This window comes from Talpa europaea (genome assembly GCF_964194135.1).
Source record: "Talpa europaea genome assembly, chromosome: 7".
NCBI lineage: Eukaryota > Metazoa > Chordata > Mammalia > Eulipotyphla > Talpidae > Talpa > Talpa europaea.
In genome coordinates, this window is record NC_140074.1 from 110,973,800 (window position 1) to 111,001,313 (window position 27,514).

Here is a 27,514-nt window from a genome sequence, read left to right on the forward strand (position 1 = left end):
TCAAAATTATTTATTGAAATTAAAAATTTTAGTTAAAAAGTTAACAATTATGTAAAGAATATATAAATAAAAATAAAAAAAAAAGGCATGCGGGACCCCACACCACCCCAGGCCTCTGCATCAGAAGCTGCATTAGCCCATACCCGGTGACACACCCACAAGAACAGCTGTAAGTGCTGACAAGACCAGGACACAGTTGGGACCTTGATGCTGCTCCTGTTCACTAGACCAATCAAAGTACTCTCTCTGCCTGATTAAAAACTGCTGTCTGCGGGGCTTTCTCCTGGACAAACTTGAGGTGCTCTCCCACTTCAGGGAGAGAGGAAGTGGCACTAGGGACTGGCTCAGGGCTTGCAGAGGCCACACATTTTATGTGGGCCAGGACTGACACATTCAGTTGATCTACTAGTAAGTGATGCTTCCAGATCTTTCCCACATGAGCGTATACTTAGAGAATATTTGTAGGCACATTGGGATGAGCAGATACCGTCCTTAGAGGCCAGAGGTGAACACCCATGGGTTGTGGCTCTTTCAGAGTCATGGGGATCAAAGTTTTGAAACACCAGTGATGTAAGTTATTTGAGCAGACCAGTGTTTTGCGACATGCAGTGAGACTGGGAGCGAGAAATGGACCACGTTGACCTTGTCTTGTGATGGTGTCATTAAAGGCAGAGATTTTCAGACTAGATAAAAGAGCCAGACCCAGCATATCTGGCTTACAAGAGAAGTACTTTACACATAAAAACACAGAGAAGTTTAAAGTGACAGGATAGAAAGATAAATCCTACAAACAATAGAAAAGCCAGTGTGACTATATTGCTATCAGACGAGGTAGATTTCACGAGAAAGATTATTGTGAGAGGTAAAGAAGGACTCTCGGGCCTCTCTGGGGGTCAGGGAGGCCCCCTTATTGTTTACTTTTGGTTTAAGTTGCTCTTCTTTTTCAAGCTTATTAATTGGAATACTAGATCATTATTGTTAAACCTTTTTCTCACATATGTGTTTAAAACTATAAATATATCTCTAAGCACTGCTTTAATGATATTCCACAAATTTGGATTAAGTGTGTTTTCATTATTCATTTGAAATATTTTCCAATTTCTTTTGTAATTTTTTCTTTGTTATGTGAAAAAAAATGTAAGGATATGACTTATTTCCATACGTCTGGGGCTTTCCTGAATATTTTAAAAATGATTTCAGTTTTAGTCAGCTGTATTACCTAAATACCTAAATATATTTATTTATTTTGAAACATGTTGAGACTTATTTTATGGCTTAGCATTTGATCTTGGTGAACATTCATTCCTAATGCACTTGAAAAAGTATGTGTGGTAGTTGTTGAATCTATAAATGTTGTTTATATGAAGGTTCAGGCATTCTCTAGCCTTCCTAACAGTTTTGTCTAGTTACTCTATAAATTTCTGAGTGGATATGTTAAGTTTTTCAATTCGATCATGACCTTGTCTTTCTCACTTTGTGTTCATCCCTTTTTTCTTCATTTATTCTGAAATGTTTTTGTTAGGCATTATTATGGGTTGATTTGTGTGTCCCTCAAATATATTTTGTATCCCCAAAATATGTGAACATGATCTATTTGGAAGTAGTCTTTGCACATGTAATCAATTAAGATGTGGTCAGTATGGGCCTCCCTGGTAGCCTTGGGGTAAAGTCTCAGCGCTATCACTGCTGAGGCTTGAGTTCAATCCTGGGCCAGGGAGCTAACCCACATATAGGGCAGCAGACCTTTCCTGTCTCTCCCGCTGCTCCCCTCAGCAGTGTATTTCAGTCAATCTGCCTGTTCTGTTCCCCACTCTGACTCAGGTGAATCCTCTCACAACCCCCCCACCTCTGGCCTGCACCCCACCTCTCGTATGCATAAAATCAATCCTTTTTTAAAAAAGGTAAATAGTAGGAAGTAGTAGATAAGAGAAGAAATCAATAAAAAAAGTAAACAAATGACAGAAAAAAATTAAAGTCAAAAGTTGCTTCTTTGAAAAAGTTAAAACTAATAATCTATTGGGTAGATTAAGCAAGAAAAAAGGAAAGAAAACATATCACAAATTACTTATATCAGGAGTAAAAGAGAGATTATTACTTAGACTCTAATACATTAAAAGAGTAATGTGGTGACAGCAAAAATGGAGTCAAGAGCCATGGAAAATTCTGTGTACATGAAAGAAAACTAACAAATATTGTCAGGATCAACTTTTTTTCAGAACTCTGGAAATTAGCAGAGACCTATGGGAACACATAAAGGGGATTCCCAAAGGAGAGGAGGGAGGACGGAAAGAATATTTGAAGAACTAACAAAGGGATAAAAATAGTACTCTAGGGGCCTCCATGGTGGCACAAGGGGTTAAGACACAACCTATGAAGCTATCTACAGCTACTGTGGCACGAGTTCCATCCCTGGCCAGCCAGGGAAATACCCACATGGCACAGCAGACCTCTCCTGTCTTGACCGCTGCTCCCCTCAGCAGTGTGTTTCAGTCAGTCTGCCTGTTCTGTTCCCCACTCTGTCTCTGGTGAATCCTCTCACCCCCCTGCACCTCTGGCATGTACCCCAGTTCTTGTATACATAAATAAATGGATCTTTAAAAAAATAGTACTTTAGTAAATATATAATACAGCAGAGGTAGTACTTGAATATTCAATCCAAAAAGATGTGAGACCAAAAAGATGTGAGACCAAAAAAAAAAAAAAAAAGCAAATGGTAGATGTATAACCTACCTTATCAGTCCTTTAACGTAAAAGGGTTGAGTGTGGCAGATATTGGTAGAACACATTTAAAGACATGATCTATCTACCTATACCTACCTATACCTATCTATACCTATAGATAGATATCTATCTATCTACCTATACCAGAGTTACACTTTAGATTCCAGGCGAAGAAAGAATAAAAGTAAAAGGATGGAAAAAGTGAGTCCATGAAGTCAGTAACCAATAACAAGAGAGACTATATTCATATAATAAAGCAAGTCTCCATTCATAATAAAGCAAGTCTCTAAACATTTTCAAAGATTGAAACAGTACAAAGTATATTCTGTAACTGCAAAAAAAGGAATTTTAGCACAGTAGATCTTAGTAAATATTTACTGCATGGAATTTGATAAAGACATCTTCACTGCCTAGCCAGTCCTTCTGCTCTATTAATTCCACATGGAAAGAGAATTCTACCATTACTCTGGCATGAGTCAGCAGGCCACCTCACCTACAAGTGTCTGCTCAGAGGGGATTTTGTAGTGTTTATTTCCTGGAACTGCTCTATTCTTCCCCTTGGGAGAGAGCCCTTCAGAGAAGGAAATAACATGGCATCTGGAATCAGAGTCTGAACGCCAATATCCATTGTCTTAGGAAAGTTATTTAGTTTCTCTAAGCCTCAGTTTTCTCATTTGTAATCTGAGATTATTATACCTTCCTGCAAGGCTTATTGTGAAAGTTAAAAGAGATACTATGCAAGCAGGGTAATTTCCTACCTTTCTCATCTCTCTTCCTCCTTCTTCCCCAAACAACCAGGCAACAGGAAAGAGAATAAACGGGGTAAAGTGTCTGAGGAAATCAAAAGGCAGAACCAGGAAATACAATGGTGAGTAAAAGCAGCTCTGAGCTAGAAGCCCAGTTCTGTTTTGTATAAACCGTGTGACCCTTATCTCTAAAACAGATAAAATGACTTCTGTCTTGAGGGTTTGTAAGGATTGTAAGACATGACATTGTGACACTGCAGGTGCCCCATAAATGGAACCATTTATTACCAGTAGCAGTTTGCCCTTCGCTCATTGTTGCTGCCCACCCTGTCCCCAATGCAAACTCCACCTCGCTCCTCCCAAACACCATCTTTCTCTTTGCCCCCACCTGCCATGCCTTCTTTTGAATGCTTCTCCCCTCCTGGAAACACACTTTTCCTGTGGGGAGGGGGAGGGGGAGGGTGTGTGTGTGTGTGTGTGTGTGTGTGTGTGTGTGTGTGTGTGTGAGAGAGAGAGAGAGACAGAGAGACAGAGAAACACAGAGCGTGCACGCTAAAAAAAAAGGAAAGGAAATAAATCTAAATAATTTTTAGAAAACCGTTTGCTTCTGTATTATGTGTTCTTGCATGTGCGCATGGATGTATGTCCGTGCCTGAGAGAAAGAAAACCTTCATGGAGCTGGGCTGTTTCCAAACCCCAGTAAAGCCGACATGACAAGAAGAGGAAGAAGCAGAGAACATAGTGACATGGAAAGAAATCACCAAGTTGAGCCTGAGAGGGGGACTGGGCTGAAGCCTCGGGGGGGGGGGGTAGGGGGGTGGGGTGGGGGTCGCCTGTCCCTGTGAGAGCCCAGCACCAGCGAAAGAGGAAGGAAGGAAAGAGGAAAGAAGCGAGGTGGGGCTGGGTCAGGGCTGTGTGTGACTGTCCCCGCAGTGACCTTCTTAAAGCTGCGTTCAACGAGGCCAGGCTGGCTCGCGGGGCGGGGGCCGTCGGGGGCAGGGGTAGGGGTGGGCCAGCTCGGGTCTGGACGAGCTCCTCGCAGGAGGGGCCCGGCTGCAGGGACCTTTGTGCAGAACCGGACTTGATTTTGCTTTCGACTCCCGTGCTGGGACCCAGAGAGCTCGCACCCGACGTGTAAGTTTCCTCATGCGCAAAATGGCAGGAAGCACCCCCTCGGGGTGGACCCCGGAGCCCACCGCCCCGCGCGCCTCCGCCACAAGCCCTCGGGGGCCTGCGCGTCGCGCGCCTTCCCGCAGCGGGGCCGGCTGGTTGGCGACCCGGAGCGCAGCGATCCCCCGCGCCCCAGAGGCCCCCCAGTCTCCACCCCCGAGGCCCGCCCGCCCGGCGTCCGGCCCCCACCCCCGCCCACCCCTCACGTGACTTCCCGAAGGCGGCGGGACCTCCCCTCCCGGCGTCAGTTTCGTTTCCCGGGCCGTCTCGGAGCGCTCGTGCGTTTCAGGCAGGGTCGGTTCCTGCGCGCCGGGTCCGGTCCCCCCAGGAGCGCCATGGCGGAGCTGTTCCCTCTGGCCGAGGAGCTGTCTTGCTCCATCTGCCTGGAGTCCTTCAAGGAGCCGGTCACCACCCCATGTGGCCACAACTTCTGCGGGGCGTGCCTGGATGAGACGTGGACCTGCTCGGGCTCGCCGTACCGGTGCCCGCAGTGCCGCGCCGTCTACCATGTGCGGCCTCAGCTGCACAAGAACACCGTGCTGTGCGCGGTGGTGGAGCAGCTCCTGCAGGCCGAGCTGGCGCAGGAGGCGCTCCCCGACGGCTGGACGCCACCAGCCCGCGCACAGACGCCCAGCGCGGCCCACCAGGTGGCCTGTGACCACTGCCTGAAGGCGACCGCCGTCAAGACCTGCCTCGTGTGCATGGCCTCCTTCTGCCAGGAGCACCTGAAGCCGCACTTCGACAGCCCTGCTTTCCGTGACCACCAGCTGCAGCCTCCGGTCTGCGACCTGATGCGCCGAAAGTGCCCCCAGCATAACCGCTTGAGGGAGTTCTTCTGCTCCGAGCACCGCGAGTGCATCTGTCACGTCTGCCTGGTGGACCACAAGACCTGCTCGCCGGTGCCCCTGAGCCAAGCCACCGCCGACCTGGAGGTAGGGATGGAGGGAGAGTGCGCTGGACTAAGGGCACCGTGGTAGACATGTCCGCCAATCCTGGGTCACCAAGTGCTGTGGGGGTGTGGGCCTTGCTGGGCCTGAGTTCTGGGCAGGGGCAGACAGAGTGACCTGTTGATCTAGTGATCTATATGGGTGGCATACAGTGTCATCTGCCATCCAAGGCTACACTCCCTTCCTGTCCCCCCCACCCTCTTTATGATTTTCCGGGGGTGACCACTGAAGACACAGGTGGGGTGTTTGTCTTAAACCCAGTACTGCCTGATGTGGTTTTGTAAAGGGTTCTGAATATCAATAATGAGCACTGGAGGTTACCTCTGAGCACTGTGAAATCCTGGCAGCATCCATGAGGTGGATATAATTAGTTGCATTGTGCATCTGAGAAGTGGAGGTGCAGAGAAGGTAATTCAGCCTTGAGCTAATGCAGTAAATGACCAAGTGGACATGGAGACCCTGGCTGGTTTGACTCCACAGTTTACCATTTCTCCCTATGGCCCTGCCTCACATCCAAGTCTAAATTAGAGTCCGGAGCATGCGCCATTCCTGGAGGCTTGAGGTCATGCGCGCAAAAGCCTTTGGTGAACTGGATAATTATGGCCAGGGAGGATCATTAGGGGCAGGAGTGTTGGCAGATTCTCAGGAATCCCTGGAGATTCAGTACTCCTGCACCCCCCATAGCTTCCCTCTTGGCTGTGTGATGTGGAGCAGAGGATTTGGCCGCTCATCAGGAAATGGTGGATCAGTAAATGGCCTTAGTGGCCTTCTAGGCCTATGGTTTTATCAGGGGGTGTCACAATTTCCCCCTGTGGACTCAAAGGCGGAGACTGAAATGGTGTAATCAATCCCCCTATGGTTATATCAGTCTAGGCTCCAACGTGTGGCCTGGTTTCCTTCGGTCTCCATTGTCAGGGACAACAGGACTATCCTCCTGTTGGCAAGAGAGGATCTGAGGCTTTGGGAGGTTGGCACCAGGATCAGGGTGCAGGCCTTTTTCCCACTGGGCATCAGCCTTCCCTGGCCTGGTCTGCTTCAGATCCAAGCTAGGTTCCTCTGGACTTATTCCCAGAGTCTCAGAAACCAGACCTCTAGGTTAGGCCCGAAAGTAGACCTCTCAGGTACAACTAACTCAGGCCCCGTCACCTAGGTCTCCACCTGTCACCTGGAACACACCTAGTCTTTGGAGACAGGAGTCCTGCTCAATCCCACATCACCTGTGTGGTGTAGGGCAAGTCACTGTAATTTTCTGAGCCTTGGCTTCCTCATTTATAAAATGGGACTAACAGTATTGCTGTACTACCTCCAAGGGTGTTGGGAGGCTCTCAAGAGATGAGCTGGACTTAGTGCCTTGTGGGCAGGTCCCAGTTAGGCTGATTGACAGGCTCTAATCAGAGCTGGATGTTGAGGCCTGGGTTTGAATTCTGGCTCTGCTTCCTAGCTGGGAAATCATAAAGCAGGGTAATAATAGTACCTATCTCAGAAGGTTCTCGTGAAAATTAAATAAGACACTCTATAAATAGCGTTTTACAGTGAACATTCCATAAGAACAGCCCTTAGTGTTTCTGTTGCTTGAGTATAGGGGAGAGGAGAGCTGGAGGGAGGAGGCTGTAGGCCCCCAGTTCTTTGCCTCAGGATAGGTGGGCTTGCAGGGCCTGGGCAGCTGGCTGCTGTGTAGGGCTTCCCTGGTGGCACAAGGGGTTAAGTCTCAGCACTATGAAGCTCTTGTCAGCCACTGCGGCATGAGTTTGATCCCCGGCCAGGGAGCTAGCCCACATGGCGCAGCAGACCTCTCCTGTCTCGCCTGCTGCTCCCCTCACCAGTGTATTTCAGTAGATCCGCCTGTTCTGCTCCCCACTCTGTCTCTGGTGGATCCTCTCACCCACCCACCCCGCACCTCTGGCCCACACCCTAGCTCTTGTATGCATAAATAAATATAAAACCTTAAAAAAATTTTAAAAAAGGCCCTTCTAGCAGTTCTTATCCCTGGAGGCAAAAGGCAAGTAGAGGTAGGGCCCTTCTCAGCATCTCCTGGAGACAGGTTTCCCCACCACGAGGACCCCAGAGCGGAACCCGCACCCGGTTTACTTATGCATTGTACATGCACAAACCAGTAACTTTTATCTTGTAATAGGCCTTCCCCTGCCTGAGTTCTTTAATGAATCTCCTTTACCAGCCTTGCTGCTGCCCATGGCTAGCGGCGGCCATCCCTGGCTGGGCAGTGACCCAGCCTTGGGAGAAGGTTTATTATCTCTGCCACTGGTACCTCCCATGTGGAGTCCCCAATCTGTAAAGGGATCCTCAGTAATTAAAAAAGTTCTCTACAGGGGCCTCCCCGGTGGCGCAGCGGTTGAGCGCTGGGTTGCGAAGCTGCCCGCAGCCTCTGCAGTGCCGGTTCTATCCCCGGCTGCTCCCCGGCCACCGGAGGAGGGTCCCGCATGGCTTGCAGACCTCTCCTGCCGCCCGCTGCTCCCCTCAGCAGTGTACTTCGGTCCTTCTGCCTGCTCTGCTCCCCGCTCTGGCTCTGGTGAATTCTCTCACCCTCCCGCGCTTCTGACTGTACCCAGTGCTTGTATAAATAAATAAAAATAAATCTTTAAAAAAAAAAAAAAGTTCTCTACACTTGATTCAGGGACTGTCAAAGGTATTGGGTCACTTTTGCCTGAAGCCACGCGGGCTTTTCTCCACCACTGGGAGACTGTCATATGCATAGGTTAATTGAGGATAGCAAATTTTAAAAATAGAGGGTTCAGAGGTGCATTCGTGAAGGTGAGACCGTTGGTATGCCGAGATCTCTTCCAGCTTCATTGCCTGTGAGGCGGGATCTGCCTGGGCTTGGCCTTCTGCCTTGGGCTCGCAGTTTATCTTCAACAGTTAGAGGCCAGGTCAAAGGGCATTGTCACAGAGATCAATTCTGTAAAAGGTCAGTGTCTTGGGCTTTTGGGATTGAGTTAGGGTGACCTTGGTCTCAGCTTCCAGCCCTTACATGTCACTGAGTGTGCGCGTATAGATTCAAGGTCAGGTTTTGCCTTGAATATCTTGAGTGGCGTGGGAGAGGCAGGAAAGTAGAAGGAAGGCCAGAGTAAGTTGAGTCAGCTAGTTAGGGAAAGTAAATGTTTGTTTGTTTTTTCTAGAAATTTCCAGTGTTCTCAGTTTGGGCAGCAGTCTAAAATTGTAACACCAGGATCTTCTAACAGCAGTTACAGGGATGTGACCTGGTGTAAACCTCTTAGTCTGTGCTTCAGTGTCCTTATCAGTAGAGGCCAGGTAACTCCCCCTCATGGGATTGTCCTTAGCTTAAATAAGTTAACACATGTAAAACACTAGAACAATGCCTGGCTTATCGTAAGCACATAATAAATAGAAGCTGTTATTATCATGGTGGTTATTGTACTTCCCTTATCTGTGCCCAGCGTTTCTTTTGAACTGGGAGGTGGGCGACTCTGATGTTAATTATGGAAATTTATAGAAATGATGTGAGTCCTTGGATGATGTTGTCTACCTTCCTGCAAATTTACTTTTGATTCTGGAGGTGGCTAAGGGTGTAGTAGTTCTGAATGAATCACTTTAATTCAGTTTCAGGCAACTGCTGGCCACATGGAAACTGTTTGTTCATCCCTCTCTCCTGGGATGGAGCCCTTGGATCCCTGCCTTAGGTCTTATCAAGTGAAACTTGGACTTTGATTTTTGTCCCGCTGTGTCCCTGAGGCTGACAGCTCTCTCCCAGCTGTCTCCTGGAGCCACAGGCGTGGCTGTGAGAACAGCCCACACGCCAGGCTTAGCTCTGCGGGATTCCTTTCCCAGATCTTGGTCTGTTTATTAGCTTTCCATTGTCTTTTAGTAGATTTTCTTCCCAATATTCTGTCTGCTTATCTGGTTGTTCGTAGTGGGAGAATTGGTTTGACGACCTCATCTGTTACTGAAGCAATTGTCTCTGTGTGAGCTTGGCCTCCTTGCTGTTCTTCTTTCATCAGTTTTATCACCTTTAAAATGGGTTGCTAGTGAAGAAGCTCTTAATAATAAGGCTGACATTTAGTTTGTCCTTATTAAGATGCAGTCACTGTGTTGAGGACTTACGTGACTTCAGTTAATTCTGCTAACCCTGTGAGATGGGAACTCTTGTATCTAAGGAAATGAAGGTGAGAGGCACATGGACAACTGGGCATTAGGACTGGAGCCCTGATCACTCTGTCTCCAAACCCTGTGCTCCTAGTTTCTTTATTACACTATATCCCGTCATCAGACAAGGGAGGATCTGGGGTCTCTTAGTTCAATGCCACCCTCCAACGACACAAGTGGATAAGCTGAGAGGGAACCAGCCACCATCCACTGCTCCACCTGCTAGGAACTGAGGGAATGGATTGAGGGTCCTGCTCCCAAGCCCTGGAAAGGACCCTTGAGACCCTCCAGTCAAGACTGAAAAGAGGACTCCACAGACACCTACGAGGGCAGGCAAGGTGTCGGAGCTTATTGAGCAATGAAAGACCAAGGAAAGAGGGCTCTGGGGAGCCCTCCCTGGACATGAGAGATTCTTTTTTTTTTTTTTCAAAGATTTATTTATTTTTTTACAAGAGCTGGGGTACAGGCCAGAGGCGTGGGAGGGTGAGAGGATTCACCAGAGGCAGAGCAGGGAGCAGAACAGGCAGACTGACTGAAATACACTGCTGAAGGGAGCAGGGGGCGAGACAGGAGAGGTCTGCCACACCATGTGGGACCCTCACCAGCTGGCCAGGATTGAACCTGCACTGCAGAGGCTGCAGACAGCTTCACAGTGCGGCGCTCAACCCTCCGCACCACTGGCGAGGCCTGACATAAGAGATTCTGAGCTGCCAGGGCTGGGGGCCTATACAGGTTTTAGCACTGAGGCTTGAGAGAAAGGAATTAAACCTATTGGCTGAGAAGCCAAGCAGAGTAGACTTGGCTAACGTCCATTTGTCCATCTAAGTGGCCCATTTCTTGTGCTAATTGTGAGCACCAATCGGCTGCAGCTCAGCAGTCAGGTGGGGCTCATGGGCAGCTCTGGGGTGAGTGTTACATAGAAACTGTGTGCATGCAGCGCCAGTGTGACCTGGTCTAGTCTCAAGGTCTATGACTCCCTTCTTTGATAGGCTAACTTGATAAACTGTGAAGAGATAACTCAGGAATGCATGGGCTGGGGAAAAACTAGTGAAAAACAAAACAAAACACCCAAAACACTATAGGCCAAAGAAACTTATGGCATGAGATGTCTGGGCCTAGAGTCAGATTTATTTAATCTCTTATTTACCAACCAAGTTCTGCCTTTGAGTCCTGCCTTGTTTTTGTCCTGTGACCCTTCCTGCCCCACCCCTAAAAGAATGAGCAGAGACAGTCAATACAAGAACGCTTCAAAAAGCCTTAAGCGGCACCTATATGTGGAAAATAGAGAACAAAACAAAGGAACAGACCAAACTAAACCAAAACCAACCCTAGAAATCCAACTGTAGAATTGACAATGTTAAAGAAAATGGGGAGTAAAGGGAAGGGGGTGGAATGAAGTTGTGGGGGACTGTGGGTTCTTTGGTGGTGGGTGCGGTATGGTAACATACATCTGAGGAGCTGTGAACCTGTGTCCCTAAATCACATACAGATATCAATGTTACAAAAAAAAAAATCAATGTTACTTCAATAAAAGATTAAAATTAAAATAAAATTTGTTTCCTTTAAAAAAAATAACATTAGAAAAATAACAAAACAAACACTCAAAAACCCAAAAAGCTACAAACAGGCAAGATTTGGGTGGTGGAAACACCTGTAGGATGGATTTACGGGTGGTCCCTGGTGTTGGTGCTGGTGGGGGCTGTACTGAGGTGCTTTTTTAACCTTGTTTGTTTCCTCCACAGACCAAGATGAAACATAAGCTGACTGTCTTATATGGCCAGATTAATGGAGCGTCGAAGGCTTTGGAGGATGTGAGAGCCAAGCAGCAGGCTGTGCGGGTGAGTGGCCCCCAGGCAGGACAGGCTCAACTCTGACCCCCATGAGGCTCATGCTGGGTCCTTGTATAGTGTTAGAGTTAAATGTCAACCTTGCAAAACATTTAAAAAGCTTTGTGTCTTAGAGAGGCATGGTTCACGACCCAAACTGTGATGTGCCTATAAGTCCAACCTTGGGGAAATCATTAAAAAATTAGGAAATTAGGAAGCAAAAATGTATACCCAACCAGAGTTGCATCTGTGTATAAAGAGGAGGTATAGCTGTTTACTAGGACAACTGTAACACATTATCAGAAAGTTGGCTTAGAGCAACAGAAATGTGTGCTTTCACAACAGAAATGCCTTCTCTCATAGTTCTGGAGGCCAGATGTCCCAGATCAGTGTTGATACTTTCTCTGAGGCTATAATGAAGAATTCTTCCTTGCTTCTTTCAACTTCTGGTAGCTCAGGCATTCCTTAGCTTGTGGCTGCATCACTCTAGTCTCTGCCTCTATCTTCATGTGGTCTTTGCCCTCTGTGTCTTCTGTGTTTAATAAGGACACTTGTCATTGGACTAATCTGGGTAATCCAGGGTGATCGCATCTCAAGATTCTTAATTACATCTGCAAAGACTCTTTTTCTAAGTCAGGCCACGTTAGCAGACCCTGGACATATCTTTTGGGGGGTTACCACTCAACCACTCACAGGAAATATTAAAAAAAATAAGACTGGAAAGAAGTATAGTAAAAAGGGTAGAATTGTTGGAGTGTTAGAAAGAAGGATGATATTTTTCGCTCTAGTTTTCAAACTTTTTAAAGATTCTTTTTTATTTATTTATGCACACAAGAGCTGGGGTGTAGGCCAGAGGGGCGGGAGATGAGAGAATGCACCAGAGACAGAGCGGGGAGCAGAACAGGTGAAATACACTGCTGAGGGGAGCAGTGGGTGAGACAAGAGAGGTCTGCTGCGCCATGTGGGTAACACCTTGGCCAGGGATCGACCTCATGGTGCAGTGGCTGGTGAAAGCTTTTATAGTGCTGAGACTAACCCCTGTGCAACCAGAAAGGCCCTCTAGTTTTCAAACTCTTTTTAAGGTCACATTACTTTGATATTGAAAGGGGATTTGATTCTTAAATATCCGGTTCTGGAACTGCAGCACCTGTTTTTGTTGTGTGAGCTATGGCTTAATTAGATGAGATTTGGGTTAGATTACCAGCTCTGTAACAGACTAGCTTGTGATACTTTGATCATGTTGGCAGCTCCTGATTCTTCCTTTTCCCATCTGCATAATGGAATAACAACTTTCTGAAGGCGACCTTGAAGCTTAAATGAAAGGATGCATGTGAAAGTACCTGGATTGGTTAGGGGACAGGTTACACTCCTGCAACAAAAGTATCCCCAGAACTCATGGGCTTAACTAGATAGGATAAAAACAGGAGATAAAAAGATAGATCTTTATTTTGCACACTGTGCAAGCCCAGGCACAAACAACCCAGGCTAGTGGGGTGGTTCTGTTCCACATGATCATTCAGGGATTCAGCATCTTTCTTTCCTATTGCAACATTTCATATTGCTACATGCAGTTTTTTCCTCATCTCTTTGAAGTTGGGTCAGCATTACATCTTTGTTCTAGAATGTGAAAGGGGAACAGGGAAGAAGAATGTTGCATATCACTTCTGCTCATGCTGCTTTGGGAGCAGCTTAATCACATGACCAAATGTAGCTTCAGGGAAGGCTGGGAAATGTGTTTAGGCAGCCATTTGCCCATCTGAAGCTCCAGGGGTATGTTTTTTTTTTTTAAGATGTATCCATTTATGCATATAAGAACTGGGGTGAAGGCCGGAAGTGTGTGGGTGAGAAACTTCACCAGAGGTAGAATGGGGAAAATAACAGGCAGACTGAAATACACTACTGAGGGGAGCAGCAGGTGCGACAGGAGAGGTCTGCTGTGCCATGTGGGTAGCTCCCTGGCCAGTAGAGGATCGAACTTGTGCTGCATAGGCCGTGGGTAGCTTCACAATGCTGCTTAACTCCTTGCACCACCAGGGAGGCCCTCCAGGGGTATTCTCTTACTGAAAGGAAGAGTATGTATACGGGAGCATTGGTAGATTGGATAGAGAAATAACTGAGTTCCCTGTATACTGTCTCTGTTGCATGTGTTTGTTTGGTATGTTTGATTCCAAGCTACTGAGGTTACCCAAGATGTAAAGTGAAACTGCAACTTTAATAGCAGCGCTGTCCAATGGAAATACAGCATGAGCAGCTAGCTCGAGACTAACTATATATAACCTCTGATAAATTTGAGTAACACCTGAAATTAATTTTATTGTTTGAAATGAATCTTCATACTACATTGTATGTAACTTAGTACATCCAAAGTACTATCATTTCCACATGTAGTCATTAGTATTTCATTAACATTAAAATATTAACCAAAAAAAATTAAGATAATTATAGTCCTTTTTGTACATTTTAAATTTTATTTTGTATTAAATTTTTTTAAAGCCAATGTGTATTTTGTACTTATAACACATCTTTTTTTAAAAAGATTTATTTATTTACGCATAAAAGAACTGGGGTACAGGTCAGAGTTGTGGGGGGCTGAGAGGATTCACCGGAGACAGAGTGGGGAACAGAACAGGTGGACTGAGTGAAATACACTGCTGAGGGAAGCAGTGGGTGAGACAGGAGAAGTCTGCTGCACCATGTGGGTAGCTCCCTGATGGGGGAATCGAACTCATGCTCCAGTGGCTACAGATAACTTCACAGTGCTATGACTTAACCCCTTGTGCCACCAGGGAGGCCCCCCCTTAATTTGGACTACCCACATTGCAAACCCTCTTGTAGCAAGTGACTATGGTTATTAGTGCACTGCTAGAGGATGATATTCTCTAGACATTTTCTAGAACTGCTTGTAGCGTCAGGAAGGCACAGAGCAGATTTCCTATGGTCTAGGCAGATGAATAAAGGAGTCCTGGAGCCCTTGGTGGCTTTATCAGTGTAGGGAGCAGGAATGGCCACTGAGCAGGTTTTCTAGGATCCCATGCAGACCGGGTAAAGGAGGAGTTCTGGAGCCCTCAGGGGTTTTGCAGGCTTTTATTGGGATTACCAGGTACACAACAGGCAGGGGTGCTGGGGGGCCGGGAGGCTGGCAGTCCTCCCAGCCCCCAGCAAATCCGCACTCTCTCTGGGCTCTCTGGTGTTCTCTGCCTCTGCTTCTGCTTTTTTGCTTCTCTCTTGGCTTCTCCTTCGCCTTCTCCTGGCGTCCCCGTGACGCCGCTCTTAAAAGCCCAGTCTCAGCTCAGGTGAATCCCATCTACCTATGCCCACACCCTATTCCAGGTGCCCACCATCAGGCATGCATTCAGGACCTCAAGGATCCATCATCTATCCTGATGGCGGGAGGGCAAAAAAGCCTGCTACATTTTTCCTTACCCTACAATCAGGCTTTTAATGATCTTTCCATACCATTTGTAGTGAGGCAACCAGGTTCAGGGCAGGCAGGGAAGCCTGGGGGCCAGGAGGCTGGCAAACCTCCTAGCCCCAGCCAATCTTCACTCTTTCTGGGCTCTCTGGCATTTTTTCCTGGTCTCTATTGCACTCTGCTGCACTGTCCTCTGCCGTCTCCCTCTGTCTGCTGCTGCCACCCTTATATGCTCAGTGTCTTGACTCAGGTGCCCACTACCCATGCCCACACCATGCGCCAGGTCGGCCATCAGGCACTCCTGTAAGACCACAGGTGTCGATCATTGATGCTAATGGCGGGAAGACAGAACAAACCTGATACTTCCATTTATCCTACACTGCTTCTTACACTTTCCCTAAAACAATTGACTCATGAACTGTCTCCTGGGCTAAGAAATAAAACATCACCAATGCAGATAAATAAAATCCCCACTTGGCTTCTCCCTTTTTAGATCCTCCTTCCTCTCTGTTAGAAGTAGCCACTATCCTGAATTTAGTCACCCTTTCTCAGATGTTTCTTTATACTTTTATAATGCAGGTATCCACTCTTTAGCAATAAATACCACCATTCTGTTTGTTTCTAAACTTCACGCGGAGACCGTCAGGCTGTACGCCTTCTCTCATAGGTTGTCCTTTCCTCGTGGACACTTACCCGTGCATCATTGCATTCATTAGCTTCCAGTTTAGGCTAACTCCCAGCCTCTGTGTCCCATCTCCTCCTAATAGATGTGCAGATTGTTTCCAGATTTTTGCTGTTTCAAACGATGCTGCTTCTGAGCGTCCTTGTGTGTATCTCTGGGGCAGGTGTCTGAGAACCTTCCTAGAATTTATTCCTTGGGTTGAGTTGCTGGGTCATCGGGCATAGGTCATATTCATAGGTGACTCTGAGCACCTTCTGAGTCACTAAATACCAAATTGCTCACACTTGCCTCTTTGTACTCCCATGAAACACAGGTAAGAGGGCCTCGTGTGCTACATCCCCCCAACACCTGATAGGTTGTTTTGCCAGTCTGACGGATGCCCCCTTTTCTTGGCCTGCTTAGGAGACTGCACAGAAGAAGGTGGAGCAAATTAGCCAAGAATTCCTGGAAATGAAGGCTCTCATTGATGCCTCAGAGGCCAGCTTGACACGAAAGATCAAAGAAGAGGAGAAGCGGGTCACTGTCAAGTTTGACAGCATCTACCAGATCCTTCTCAAGAAGAAGAGTGAGATCCAAAACCTGAAGGAGGAGACTGAACTTGCTCTGGCTAAGGGGGATGAGTTCGAGTTTCTGGAGGTGGGTCTGGAGGTTGTAGTTTAAGTGTTTCTGCCTCCTGTTACTGTGTCCATTACAGGCGCACTGGGACCCTCAAGGAGATGGGGCCGTCAGCATCACTGAGACACCCTGTAGTCTTACTCTGTGCTGCGTGACCACCTGCCACACACTCAGGCTTAGAACATACACTTGTCATCCCATACTGCCCGTGGCTCAGGCCTCAGGGTGTGGCTTGGAGGGTTGTCTTCTGAGGGTCCCATAGGCTGCAGTCTGAATGTTGGCTGGGCTGCATTCCTTTCGGAGCTCAGGATTATTTTCCAAGCTCCTGTGGTTGAGGGCAGAATTTCGTTTCTTGTGGTCCAAGAACTGGGGTCCCGGCTTTCTTGCAGGCTGTTAACTCTGTCTGTTCTCAGTTCCAAGTGTCTGCCTCCATTTCTTGCCTCTCAACCAGACAGCTTTCTTCAAAGCCACTGGAGACATTTTCCCTCCAGGAAGGTCCAGTTCCTCTTTTAAGGACTTTTGCCTGACTCAGTTAGGCCCACCGAGGGCCTTTTTTTTTTTTTTGATTAACTCAAAACCAATAGAATTGGGATCTCAGTTCCTTCAGTTTCACCGTGTGATATAACCTAATCATAGCAGTGATATATTCACCACCATCCTGCCTGTATTCAGGGGGGGAAGTGATTAGATGGAGTGTGTACCCTGATGGAGGGGAGGATCTTTGGGGGTCATCTTAGAGTGTTTTCTACTGCAAATACCTCCTCCCCTTCCCCCATCCCTCCTCCTCACAGTGCCTGGAGGCATCTTTCTCCAACACAGACCTCCCCTCTGCCCTTCCAGGCATCATGTTCCTTAGCCAGGCTGTAAAGGCAGGAATGGACACGGTGCAGGTTTTCTGATCCCATGCACACCGGGTAAAGGAGGAGTCAGAGTCCTCAGTGGCTTTTACGGGTCTTTTATTGGGATTTACCTAGTACACGGCAGGCAGGGGTGCTGGGGGGCCGGGAGGTTGGCAGGCCTCCCAGTCTCCAGCAAGTCTTCACTCTATCTGGACTCTCCGGTGTTCTCTGCTTCTCTCTCGGCTTCTTCTGCTCTTCTCAGCTTCTACTGGCATCCCTGTGACGCCGCCCTTAAAAAGCAGTCTTAGCCCAGGTGAATCCCATCTACCTCTGCCCACACCCTACTCCAGGTGCCCACCATCAGGCATGCATTCAGGACCGCAAGGATCCATCATCTATCCTGATGGCAGGAGGGCAGAAAAGCCTGACATTTTTCCTTACCCTACAAAGGCCCACATGAGGCCTGCATGACCCGATATTAAGTTTGCCAGCAGCCTCATCTCTTGCCATCTACCCTAGCCCCTGGCTGGGACACTCAGGCCCTGGTTGGGGAAGCCATGGCTGACCTTTTCCACCTAGTGAATCATGTTCTTTTGCAGGACAACTCCAGTTTCCCCCATCTTCCTTGGATACCATTATTCTGCCATTACTGTTGTTTTAGCACGTTACCCTCATATGCTGCAGCCCCAGTCATGTTGTTTCAATGTGCTTGTTTTCATGTGTTTAGGCTGTCAGCCCCTTTCGCACTGGGCCCATCCCTTATTTTATTGCCCTTCCTCCCAGCGCCTTCAGCGCATAGCGTAGTGCCAGGCAGGTAGCCTGCCCTCCAAGGAACCCATTGACTGGGTGACTGCTGCTGGCCCACATTCCTTGTGCAGGTCATGGGGAAGGCACAGGAGTGACCGGGAACCTTCTCTGTCTCCACGCCAGCTGCTCACCCGCGCCCAGGTGGGATGGCATTAAGTTTCATCTCACACGCTCACTCCTGACTGCTCATCCCTTAAGACACTGCTGTTCTTTTTCAGAACATGTGTTCAGAGCCAGTGCTTGAGGGATGGAGATGGGTTCTGAGCCTGCTGTGCTTTTCCAGCCCCAGCTGGAAGGGTGGAGCGAGCATTACCCAGGGGATTTGGGACACCTGACAGCTTTGTCCCTGCCTTTGATTGGCAGAGTTCTGGGCAGGACTCTTGTCATTTCTAGACTTGAATTTCTAGACTTGTCAATTCCCTTCTGTAAGGTGAGGGGCCTCTCAGTGCCTTTGGAGCTCCAGAGTGCTGCATTTTAGAGTGGCGCTTAGCCCTGTGACCTCTGACCGGTAATTTGAGATAGCTGATTGGACAGAGCAGCCAGGGGCTCAGGGAAGCAATCCCTGGCTACAGTGGCTCTGGCTTCATAGGCACTGCTTGCACTAATCTCTGGCTTATTCTAGAAAGCAGCAAAACTACAGGGAGTTACCACGAAGCCCGTCTACATCCCCAAGGTGGAGATGAATCACGAGTGGATAAAGGTCATCTACCAGAGCTCATTAGACCTTAAAAAGGAGATGAAGCAATATGTAAAGCAGTGCCAGGACAAGGCCAAGGAGCCCACCTGCCCAGGTAACCACTAGCCATCTCTGCTGTCCCTACTGGGACTCCTGAAATGGATGCATCCCTCCTTTGGGTTAGGGGAGATGGACACCATCTAGACCTGGGAAGGGGGTGGGGCTGGAGGGGAGGTCCTGAAACATCTGCCTCTACCTGGAGCGTCATGGCCAGTCTGCTTTATCCTGGGAGTGTAACATCCTTCCTAAATTATTTTGGGGGCTTGAGGTTACGGTGGGACTTTCTGAATGGGCTCTTTCTGTCTGTGATCTTGGTGCTGACTCCGACGGGATTTGAATGAACTCTGGGTTGTAAGTGTATTTGGGGGAGGTGGCTAGTTTGGGGAAATTTTGACACCTCTTTCCTTCCCTCTCTATTTGATCCACCAACAGTCCACCTGACCTCGCTCCTCTGCTCTCTGTTGCTGTTATCTGGGGCAGCTTTCTTAACAGTCCCTCTGCATCTTCTCCCATGGCAGCCAGAGAGCTTTCAGGATGCAAACCTGGGCTTGTAGCACCTTTGCCCCTTCACTGCCTCCAGGGAATTCCCATTGCTTTTGGATCACAAACTGCAGTTTTCACCCTGGCCTACAAGCTTCCTGCCTGGTCAGGCTCTGACCATCTCTCCACCCTAAGATGCCTCCTCCTTCCGTGCATCTCTGTGTTCAGGTCTCATATGCTCAGCTGGGTTAAGTGCCCAGGGCTTTTGTAGATGCCCTTTCCACTTCACCGTCTTCACTAGGTAGTTGACTCTCACTCTTTGCTCAGTTGAAACATTAAACTTCTCAGCAAGTCTTCCCTGTTACCAGGCCCACTCCGCCCTCAGACTAAGGTCCTTATCAGCCCTTTGCACATCTGTCATTTTACTCATGCCAGTCCCATTTGTTTCCCCCACCAGGTTGTGATCTCTGGGAGGCAGGGGCTGAGTCTGTGTTTTCTTCAGCACTCTCCCCCGGTGCTTAGCACAGAGCCTGGCACACGTGGAATCTTTGCTGTGTGATGCAGGGGCTGGGCTTGAGTTTCAGCTCGGCAAGCTGAACATCCCTGCAGAAGGGTCTCTGATACGGGCGTGGCTCGGCTCGGGGTAGAGGGCCAAGCTGTTGATGAATTAGCCATGCATGTTACCTTCCCTCCTCCATCGGCGATCACTGGTTTAGGGCAGAGGGCTGAGAAGGAACCCAGGAGGAAGGAACTAATGTTGATTGAGCTCTGCTACACACCAGGCATCTTTCTTTAAATTGTTATTAAAGCATCATTATTTTACTTCCTTGCTAGTGTTTTGACAGTATAGGATTCCCACCCCCCAGTTGTAGACACTGTAGCCTCCCACCCACCCCTGTTGTTACCCCTCTTTCTCCTCCATCCCCTCTCGAAAGCTGAAGATCAACATACCAGGTGTCTTGCTCTCACCAACCACGAGAGAGGGGAGTCAACACCTTTGTACACCCAAGAGACTGAAGCTCAGAGAGGGTTCAGAGGTCAGGGAGCTGGGTGTCTGTGGAGAAAACACTCCACCCCAGAGAAAGGCAGGACACCAAACTGGCCCCTTCTGTAACCTTGTGTAGGGGCCGGACTGGCCACAGTGCAGGTTTTCTGATCCCATGCAGACCGGGTAAAGGAGGAGTCAGAGTCCTCAGTGGCTTTTTGCAGGTCTTTTATTGGGGTTCACCAGGCATATGGCAGGCAGGGGTGCTGGGGGGCCGGGAGGTTGGCAGGCCTCCCAGCCCCCAGCAAATCCTCACTCTGTCTGGGCTCTCTGGTGATCTCGGCTTCTCTTCTTTGCTTCTCTTCGGCTTCTTTCCCAGCTTCTATTGCTGCTGCTGGCGTCCCCGTGACGCCGCCCTTAAAAGCCCAGTCTTAGCTCAGCTGAATCCCATCTACCTATGCCCACACCCTACTCCAGGTGCCCGCCATCAGGCAAGGATGCCCGCCATTCAGGACAAGGATCCATCATCTATCCTGATGGCGGAAGGGCAGAAAAGCCTGATATTTTCTTTACCCTACACCTTGTTTCTGTAAATGGTTAGCTGGGAAGGTCAGTGGAAATGGCCGTCCGTGTAAATCCTCTACGCTCTCGTCCATGGCCAATCTGATTCCTTAGGTTGATTTAGAAGAGCAAAGAAACTAACCTTTCTTCTTTGGCACAGGGGACCCAGGGGAGCAACAGCCGACGACCCCACACAAACCCTCATACCCTATGAAGAAGGTCCCCAGTAAGTAACTCCTCGCGGTCCCCTTGGCAGCAGCATGGCTGTGGCTGGGCCGTGCCTCTGCTCCTTCCAGATGGCCCAGCCCTTGCAGAGCTGGCTTGTTTTGAGAACGATTTTTGACAGCAAGCTTTGTTCTTGGGTGGAGTTCCTAGAGGATATGGGAGGCTAAACCTCCTGGGGAGCACACGCTTCCCTTTTTCCCCCGTACTCCTCCCCCTGCACCCCAGGCATTTATAGAAAGTTTTTTTCTTAATTTTCCCACCCATGAAATTTTAATACCACATATATCTGGTCTATCTGTTTATGTTTGTACTTTTACACAAGGATTAAGATTTTTTTCATCACTCCTCCCTCAGAATCAGTTTTTGCCCCCTTCAGTGTGATGTTATCTCAGTAAGGAGCTTGTGCTTTTGAGAAGGGGGCAGGGGAAAGAACGGGCCCCGGTTTTCTCCTCTGTCAAACTGGGACTATGATGATATCCGCTTCACCTGATTCTTGTGGAATACTGATTGGGAAAGTTCTTTCAAAGCTATAAATACCCGCAGACCTATAATTGCTTCCCTGAGAAGTCCCTGTGAATGAGGGTGCGGGTGGTGAGGGAACTCGGGGCTGTTTGTAGGTTTCAGTGGCCTCTAGCAGACAACCGTGTGGTGTCAGTCTCCGGATGGCGTGGACTCAGGGGCTGGGTGCCTGGTGCAAATGGGAGGGGGTGTTCGGCTAAGCTGGAAAATCTCGAAGGGCACATTTTGGGAAAGAGCATGAAGGGCTGGGTGAAAAGGAACAGAAACCTGGTTTTCAAGTCATACCCCCACTGAAAGCTTCCTTTCGGCTGCCCCAGATCACAGGAAGCACTCAAGGCCTGAGCTGTGGGGCTGGGCGCAGGCAGGCCCAGGCCCAGGCCTGAACAGGAATGAATGAGGCTTCTCTGTAGAAAATGGCTCAAAATAAATCAGCAGAGGTGGGGAAATAGGATGGGGGAGGCCAAGTGTAGACGAAACTGTTGAGAATTGTGAGGCCCAGGGAGGGGGCCCTGTACCCTCAGCCGAAGTCACAGCCTTCCCACAGGTCTTCCCAAGATGCCCATCCAGTGGGGAGGAACAGCAGAGGGTTGGGAAGTGAAGAAATGGGCAGAGAGGGAGGGTAACTTCTGGGAAAAGTAGGACTCTGAAGTGAGAGGGAGTGGGGGGGGGGGTCATGGGAGGGGCCATGTGGGCCTGAGGGAGGATCTGGTGGGGAGGTGTAGAGGCGGATAGCAGATGAGCGCGGGGCACAGCTGTAATGTAAAGCATCTGCAGGCAGGCAGGCAGGGATAAGTCCCTAACACCCCTTCTTCATGCCAGTGTGGGGAAGGTGGAAAGAGGAAACCCCAAAATCTCCTAACCCACTTAACCCTGAGTGTGGATTGAAATCATCCGGAAGGCTTGTACTCCCGATTGCTAGGCCTGCCCCTACATGTTCAGATGCAGCAGGTGTGGGGAATGCAGAATTTGCATTTCCCACAGGTTCTCAGGTGATGCTGAGTCTGTTGGTTTGAGGCCCACACTTTGAAAACCACTGTTGTGGCTAAACTCAGTTCCCATAGGAACACACTCCACATACTTCTTAAGACTTGTGGTGCTTCACAAGCACTTTTTTTTTTTTTTTTTTGTGGACTTTGCTGGGTTGGGGGTGCATTTTTTATTTTATGGAGATACAACTTACAGCAAAACACAAATCTTAAATGTACGGTCGGATAAATTTTGACAAATGTGTGCATTGGTGGTGCATATATTTATGTCCCTGTTACATCAAGATAAAGACTATCCATTACCCCAGAAAATTCCTTCCTGTTCTTTATTAGTTGGTCCCTCCACCCATAACCATTAATGGAAGTTTCTATGCCCCCAGGTTCATTTACTTGTTATATTTGCCCCTTACATTTTTTAAGTCAAAACATCCTAGCTTCATTCTTGTGAGTGATCGTAATGATGGTGTTTTGAAAGTCTCATTTTCTTGTGCTTCAAAATAGCTAAATTCTGAAAATTTTCTTTTCTAGAAGAAGAAAAGAAAGCCAAGAAACCTTGTAAGTTAAGCATTTCTGCATCTTTTTGTCTCTTGAGGACTGCTGGGCTCAGAACTAGACGCTGGCAGGGGCCAGGGGTACCAGGGTTCTGTGTGCCATCATCTGTGATGGCAGGTGTGAGGCTGAGGGTGAGGACAGGTACAGCTGAGGGTAGTCATGTCTAGACTCACCCGTCACGCTGGCTGTCCAGGTGTGTGTTTGTGGAAGTGGCTCCTGAATGTCCGCGTGCAAGGGGTCAGTGGCCAGCAGGCCTCTTGTCATGTCTCCCGCTCACATTTCTCCCTTCTCATCCCCAGCCATTGCTGCCGCCGCTGCCCCTACCTCCCCCAGCAAGGTTCTCCCCTCCACACCCTCAGAACAGTCAGCGAATTTAAAACAAGTCCCAGAGGGTGAGTTACTGTTGGCAAAAGGGCAGTGGGTGTTCACTCTAAGTTTGTCCTGAAAATGTTCTCTGTTCTTTCATCCAGGTGCAACCAAAATGACCCCCTTGCAGCCAAATGCAATGTTTCTCAAGGCCAAGGTGCTGGAGGCCTTCTTAGCCAAGTCCAGGGCCGAGCTCCTGGAATGTGAGTAGCTTGGTCTCTGGCTCTCAGTCTCCCTGTTTGACTCTTTCGGGAGGTGCATTGGGGTTGGCCTCCCCGCTGGCCAGCGACTTATCTGTTCTCTACTTTGCTGCACCCTTAATTGCCCCTGTTGTCATCATCTGCTTTTCTTTCTTCTTTTTTTTTTTTTTTTAAGATTTATTTTTTATTTATACAAGAACTGGGGTATAGGCCAGAGGCATGGGAGGGTGAGAGGATTCACCAGAGACAGAGTGGGGAGCAGAACAAGCAAACGGACCAAAGACACTGCAGAGGGGAGCAGTGGGCAAGACAGGAGAGGTCTGCCGCGTCATGTGGGTATCTCCCTGGTGGGCCAGGAATCGAAACCGTGCTGCAGAGGCTGCGGACAGCTTCACAGTGTGGCGCTCAACCTCTGCGCCACTGGGGAGGCCCCCATCACCTGCTTCTCTTTACCCTTCTCTAACCAGCTTAAATTCCACAACAGTCCACTGAATCTCTTCTTGTTGTCCGGTCTGGCTCACACCCAGATGGAATACAAAGCACCCCTTTCTCAGCTGGAGACACCCCTGGGTAGTCCTGTTATGGTTTCTGGCCCTCCTCTGCCATTCTCAGACCCTCCTGTGCCACAACTGCATCTCCTTGCCCCTCCCGCGCTCTGCTTCCCAGAGAAGAGAGGCCCCTGGTCCTCTCAGGCATCGCCATCTTACTTGGCTCCACACCCTCTTCCTTCTCCAAGGTCGGCCCGGGCCCCTCTGCTGTCTCTGGAATTGTAAGCTCTCCGTTAGGCTTTCTCCCTCCGCCTCTCACCCGCACTGTCTCCTGGGGCCTGCCCACTCATAACCCTTATCACAAAAGCAAAGCACACAAAAACAAAACCAGCCAAACCAGCCAAGCTTTCTTGGCTGCGGCTCTGCCTGGCCCTCCCACCCCCTTTCACCTGAATTCTGGTTAAAAATTCAAATTCCTGGGACCGGTTCCAGTTCTTCAAGATCAGGCTTCAGGGACAAGCATAGAAAGTTCTGTGTTGATCTCATTTCCTCGGTGATCCTTTTGAGGGAAGTTTGGAAAAATACAGTCCTGATGATGATCAGCACGGGTGGTTCTCAACTGAGGTTCATGTTAGACTCCCCCCGGGGAGTTTTGTTCAAATCCCTGATGCCCAAGCAGCACCCAGACCAGCTCAAATCTCCATGTTTTTCAAGCTCCCAGGGGTGAGAGGCCAAGGATCCGATTCTCATTCTACCGGGTCAGACCTCTGTCTCTTCCCCTCCCGGGACAGCTCTGCCCCTGCTTAGCAGTGGCCTCTGTGCCACCGTGTATAGAGGAGGCCCTTCTGCCTTCATCCAGCTTGATGTCTTAGTGCCACTGTTCCTTCTAGTAACCCCCACTTGCCCGAGCCGCCACCCTACCCTGGCTCCACTGACCCATGCAGTCACCCTCTAGTCTAGCCTGTTTCTTCCTTGTCTCACCAGAAAGGGGTGGATTTCTCTCAAGATCCTTCTAGGGCTCGACCGCTCTTCCTTTTTCACCCAATCCCGTAGTTTCACATCTCCAGCGCCCTCCACTTGTGCACACCTCCAAACAGTGACCAAAACCTATTAATGAAAAGTGCTCTGGGTCCTCCTTTCTCTTTGCTCAGTGGGTATCTGTGGGTCTCTCGGTTTCTTAGGGCTGGCCCCCAGGCCTGTGGCTTTGCTGGAGCTGACTTCCCCCAGCCTCTGTGGCAGTGCCGAGTCCCCTGTGCTCTGTGACACAGCCGTGTAAGGAGGGAGTGAGGTTCTAGCATCTTAGTACCATAGAGAACACCTTCCCCAGCCCTTTCCTCTCACCCAGGGAACAAAACCCAGACCCCAGAGAAAAGCATCCTGCCCTCAACCACTTCACAGGGGAGTGGCCTGGGATGGTGAACTCTAAGGGGTTATTCCTCTCTGCCTTGCTGCCCCATAACCTGTCTCTCCCGGGGATCTGGGCCCCCCTACAAGGGGAGGGGCAGAGATGGGCATGTCTTGGGAGGAGATACTGGGTGGGGACAACAATCAGCTGAGCTCTGTCTTCAGATCTTCAGAAACTGGGTAGAAATAGGGCAGAAAGGGAAGGAAGGCCATACCAGCATTCCAGGCCAGGACTTGTGTGTGTGTGTGTGTGTGTGTGTATGTGTGTGTGTATATTTATTTATATCATTCAGGTCCTCTCCCAGCTTGCAAACTTCAGCTGGCACTCTGCTGCTCACCAATCAAAGTCTAGGCCTTTTGGGCCTCCCTGGTAGCCTAGGGGTTACGTCTCAGCACTGTCACTGCTATGGCCTAAGATCAATCCCCGGCTAGTGAGCTACCCACATGGTGCAGCAGACCTCTCCTGTCTCGCCCAGTGCTCCCCTCAGCAGTGTATTTCAGTAGATCCACCTGTTCTGCCCCCCACTCTGTCTCTGGTGAGTCCTCTCACCCCCCGCGCCTCTGGCCCAGTTCTTCTATGCAAAAACAACAAAGTCTAGACCCTGTAACTCTCTAGTCCGTGGCCCCAGCATTCCTCCTTCCGCCTGCCTGCTCCCAGCTGTGTGCCTTCGAGGCCCCAGCACACACCTCCCACCCTGTGGCTCCAGGTCTGCTTTTGCCATCCCCTCCCCCATTCCGCTCTTCTCTCTTTAATTCTTCTCATCTTCCTGCTGCTCAGCTCAGCATCTGGCTACCTGAGAGGTATTCCCTTGTGCTCTTCCGCCCCTCCAGTAGAGCCCATTGCTGGGAGTCTGTGCGCCTGACCCAGGTAGCGCTGCACTTTGTGGCGGAGCTTGGGTCATGGTGTAGTTACCGTGGCTGGCTTGCCACGAGGAGGGTGAACTTGAGACAGACACCATGTCTCTCTGCTTCATAGTTATGTTTCTTGCACCAAATCTGGCATGAATCAGGTGCTTGATCATTGGCTTGGGGTAAATGAATAGACAAACAGATGGGTGGCTGATAGATGGGCAAATGGCTGGATTGGTGGGCAGACAAATGGACAGTGTCTGGCTGGCTGGCCAGGATGGGTGGATGGGTGGGTAAATGTGTGAATGGATGGATGGATGGATGACACAGATGAATAATACTGGGGGAGAGGTTTAAAAATGAGCACACTTCGGGTTCCTTGTAACTGATTCCTTGGGGTCCCATTCCTTAGATTCCACAAAAGTCATCTTGGACTACAACACCTCACACAACAAGGTGGCTCTGTCTGGGAACTACACTGAAGCTTCTGTGGCTGACACCCCCCAGAACTACCGACCTCACCCCCAGAGGTTTGTGTCCTGCTCTCAGGTGATGGGCCTGCACTGCTACAAGAAGGGGATTCACTACTGGGAGGTGGAGATGCAGAAGAACAGCTTCTGTGGGGTGGGCATCTGCTATGGCAGCATGGACCGGCAAGGCCCCGAGAGCCGGCTTGGCCGCAACAGCGCCTCCTGGTGCGTGGAGTGGTTCAACAACAAGATCTCTGCCTGGCACAACAACGTGGAGAAAACCCTGCCCTCCACCAAAACCACGCGGGTCGGTGTACTTCTCAACTGCGACCATGGCTTCGTCATTTTCTTTGGGGTTGCCGATAAGCTCCACGTGATGTATAAGTTCAAGGCGGACTTTACTGAAGCTCTGTACCCAGCCTTCTGGGTGTTCTCTGCTGGTACCATGCTCTCCATCTGCAGCTCCAAGTAGGCAGGCCCTATGCTTGGACTGCTGTGGGGTCCCCAGAACTTTAGTGAACTCGCTATAAATCAAATCTCTTAGAGAACTTCCCTGACAGTCCCCAAGAATTGAAAGAATAGAAGGGGACTTGGAAGGAGAGAGGGTGAGGAGACTGGCTAAGAGAAAAGGGGTTTGGCCAGAGAAAGGGGTGGAGATGATTGTGTTGTGAGCAAGGAAGCGTTTTAACTTCCAGGTACTCGGGACAGGGCGGCCTCCCCTGCCCCACCCCTTGTTCTGGTAGATCTCCAGGCTGCTGGCCAGCTGGCCAAGGCCTTGGGGAATAAAGTCATTGTGCCCCTTCCTCTTA

The 27,514-nt window shown here is 49.2% G+C and overlaps 1 protein-coding gene across 1 annotated transcript; it reads left to right on the forward strand.

Moving 5' to 3' along the window:
- Positions 1-4,972: 4,972 nt before the first annotated feature.
- TRIM25 (tripartite motif containing 25) lies at positions 4,973-27,177 on the forward strand (the record flags this gene model as incomplete). Its single annotated transcript, XM_084237958.1, has 7 exons — positions 4,973-5,569; positions 11,446-11,541; positions 16,026-16,259; positions 18,507-18,675; positions 23,228-23,320; positions 23,399-23,497; positions 26,648-27,177. The coding sequence occupies 7 exons, from the start codon at positions 4,973-4,975 to the stop codon at positions 27,175-27,177; spliced, it is 1,818 nt and encodes a 605-aa protein (XP_084094084.1).
- Between the last annotated feature and the right edge of the window lie 337 nt (positions 27,178-27,514).